The sequence below is a fragment of the Gracilinanus agilis genome, unplaced genomic scaffold (genome assembly GCF_016433145.1).
Source record: "Gracilinanus agilis isolate LMUSP501 unplaced genomic scaffold, AgileGrace unplaced_scaffold39388, whole genome shotgun sequence".
NCBI classification, from domain to species: Eukaryota; Metazoa; Chordata; class Mammalia; order Didelphimorphia; family Didelphidae; genus Gracilinanus; species Gracilinanus agilis.
In genome coordinates, this window is record NW_025372898.1 from 339 (window position 1) to 3,181 (window position 2,843).

The 2,843-nt window shown below is 58.5% G+C and overlaps 1 protein-coding gene across 1 annotated transcript; it reads left to right on the forward strand.

Moving 5' to 3' along the window:
* The first annotated feature begins 870 nt into the window (after positions 1 to 870).
* On the forward strand, positions 871 to 1,860 carry MCHR1 (melanin concentrating hormone receptor 1). Its single transcript, XM_044683963.1, has one exon. It carries the CDS (start codon positions 928 to 930, stop codon positions 1,858 to 1,860), a length of 933 nt encoding a protein of 310 aa, XP_044539898.1. The 5' UTR covers positions 871 to 927.
* Positions 1,861 to 2,843: the final 983 nt, after the last annotated feature.

Below are 2,843 nucleotides of genomic sequence, written 5' to 3' on the forward strand. Positions count from 1 at the left end.
GTCCGGGCGAGGACACCCGTGTGTGTACATGCGTGTGCACAGGTCTGGCTGCTGCTGTGTGAGAGTCAGCAGCAGCGCCGGCCCGCGGCGCTCAGAACTGCCTGGCGCTTAGGGGGAAGCCCTTTACAGCCCGTTGGCCACCGCAGGGGGCTACCATGCCAGGACCCCTCCGGCACCCACCGCGGGCCCCTGTGAAGGATGATGATGGAATGAACAAATGAAGGAATGGTTCAAGGGCGCAGGCTGAGCACCTACTGTGTGCCTGCTGCCCTCAGAGCTTACTTTCTGGCATCACATTTAGGGGATTGGGGGCCAGGGAAGGGAGGCGGGTCACCTAAAATTGAAAGGGGGGCACAGCTTGGGCCGCTGTGGGAGGTACTGGGTTCGAATCTAGCCTCTGACCTGTTCTAACTGTGTGACCCTGGGTAAGTCACTTCACTCCCCCCCCCACCCCCAAAGAGGGAAGGTAAGGGTTTAAAAGAAAGAAAAAGAAATGAAAGGAGGAGATCACAGATTAGGCTTGGGAAGGGCCCTCACAGACTATCTGGTCCAATGTCCTCATTCTAAAGATGAGCAAACTGAGGCTCGGAAAATGAAATCATTTGCCTGACTCTTTCCACTGTCCCCAGGGTAGCTCGAGGCACATAAAGACTGAATAATCGGGAGCCAGGTCTCATTGGGTGGACCACACACGCACGCACACACACTCTAGGCATGAAAAGGGAGGAAGGAAGACAGGCTAGAAGGGTCCCGTGGGCCCACAACTGAACTAAGTGGGCATGAAGGGGAGGTAGAGGCAGAGATGGGGGACCTGAAGTGGGTGGGTGCTCATTGGGGAGGGGGAGGGTCGGCCGTGCCAGCCCCCTGCTTTCTCTGTCCCCAGTTTCCCCGCCACGCCTGCGGCGAGTGTCCTACGTCAGCATCATCATGCCTTCGGTGTTTGGCATCATCTGCTTGCTGGGCATCGTGGGGAACTCCATGGTGATCTTCACTGTGGCAAAGAAGTCCAAGTTCCACAGGTGCAACAACGTCCCCGACATCTTCATCATCAACCTCTCGGTGGTAGACCTGCTCTTTCTCCTGGGCATGCCCTTCATGATCCACCAGCTCATGGGCAATGGCGTCTGGCACTTCGGAGAGACCATGTGCACACTCATCACCGCTATGGACGCCAACAGTCAGTTCACGAGCACCTACATCCTCACGGCAATGGCCATCGATCGCTACCTGGCCACCGTCCACCCCATCTCCTCCACCAAGTTCAGGAAGCCGTCCGTGGCCACCTTGGTGATTGGCCTCCTGTGGGCGCTCTCCTTCATCAGCATCACCCCGGTGTGGCTCTACGCCAGGCTCATTCCCTTCCCCGGAGACGCTGTCGGCTGCGGCATTCGCCTGCCCAACCCGGAGACGGATCTGTACTGGTTCACCCTGTACCAGTTCTTTTTAGCCTTCGCCCTGCCCTTCGTGGTGATCACGGCAGCCTACGCCCGGATCCTTCAGCGGATGACGTCGTCCGTGGCCCCGGCTTCTCAGCGCAGCATCCGGCTGCGGACCAAGCGGGTGACGCGCACGGCCATAGCCATCTGCCTGGTCTTCTTTGTCTGCTGGGCGCCCTACTATGTGCTGCAGCTGACCCAGCTCTCCATCAGTCGCCCCACTCTGGCCTTCATCTACCTCTACAACGCTGCCATCAGCCTGGGCTACGCCAACAGTTGCCTCAACCCATTTGTCTACATCGTGCTCTGTGAGACCTTCCGCAAACGTCTGGTGCTCTCGGTCAAACCGGCCACCGGGGGTCAGCTCCGGACGGTCAGCACCGCCCCCACTGCCGAGGAGATGACCGAAACCAAAGGCGCCTGACGCTGCCTCCGTGCTCCAGACGCCTCCGACAGCCACAGCCAAGGTGATCCTGAGCTGTGGGATGAGGGGTGGACTGGGGGAAGGGCATCAGCGGAGGAGCTGCAGAAAGGCTGCTGAGCCTGCTGGGAGCCACGGCCCAAAGGTCCGGCTAGGGAAGGAGAACCCTGCAAGGGCCCGAGGAGAAGTGGCAGAAAGCAGTCGAGCAACTGAGGAGGAACGGTCACTTCCAGCTTCCCGTCACATCTCCTTAAGCCACGTGTCCATCTGTTGGCTTCGCCATCACCCTGCCTGTGGCCCCAACAGGGAAGCCGGCAAGCCACAGCTGGCTTGAGACTCGGGCCTAACCAGGAGGCAAAGTGGCAGGAGCCCTAGTGGGCTGGGTGGGCCCGGGGCAGGGAGATGGGCAAGTAGCCCCCAAAAGCTTTCTCACGTCTCCTTTGCATGAAAATCTGAGCAGAGCCAGTTTTTCTCCTGAGCCTGGAGATAAGGAGAGACACAGGGAGCCATCTCTCCCTCTCTTGGCAGTCCAGTCCCCAGCTTTGGTTCGCTGCTTCTCTTGGCAAATGCATGCTTTGGACTGAGGAGGGGAATTGTGAAAAATTCTGCTCTTGTCTGCCATGCTTAGGACAGAGACTCCCTCCTTTCCTTTAAGGCCCGACTTGGATGCCATCTCCTGCCCATCCCCTAATTCTTCCCCCTCCCCCCTCCAGGGACTTTGCTCCATCTCGCTCAGCTCCTCTAGCATTCTAGCTTGCATTCTATTTATCTGTCTAGCTGGCCAATCCCCTCCTTGGCGGCCCGACTCACCGCGGGAGTTACGGCATCCTTTGCTTTGTAGCTCCAGCCCAGAGACCAGGGCCCTGCACTCAGAAGTGACTACGAACGAAATGGAGGTTTTATTGAACTACATTGAGAAACCAGTAACTGGTAAGAGTAGGGGGGGGGCAGCCAGTTAGCTCAGTGGCTAGAGAGCTAGGCCTGGA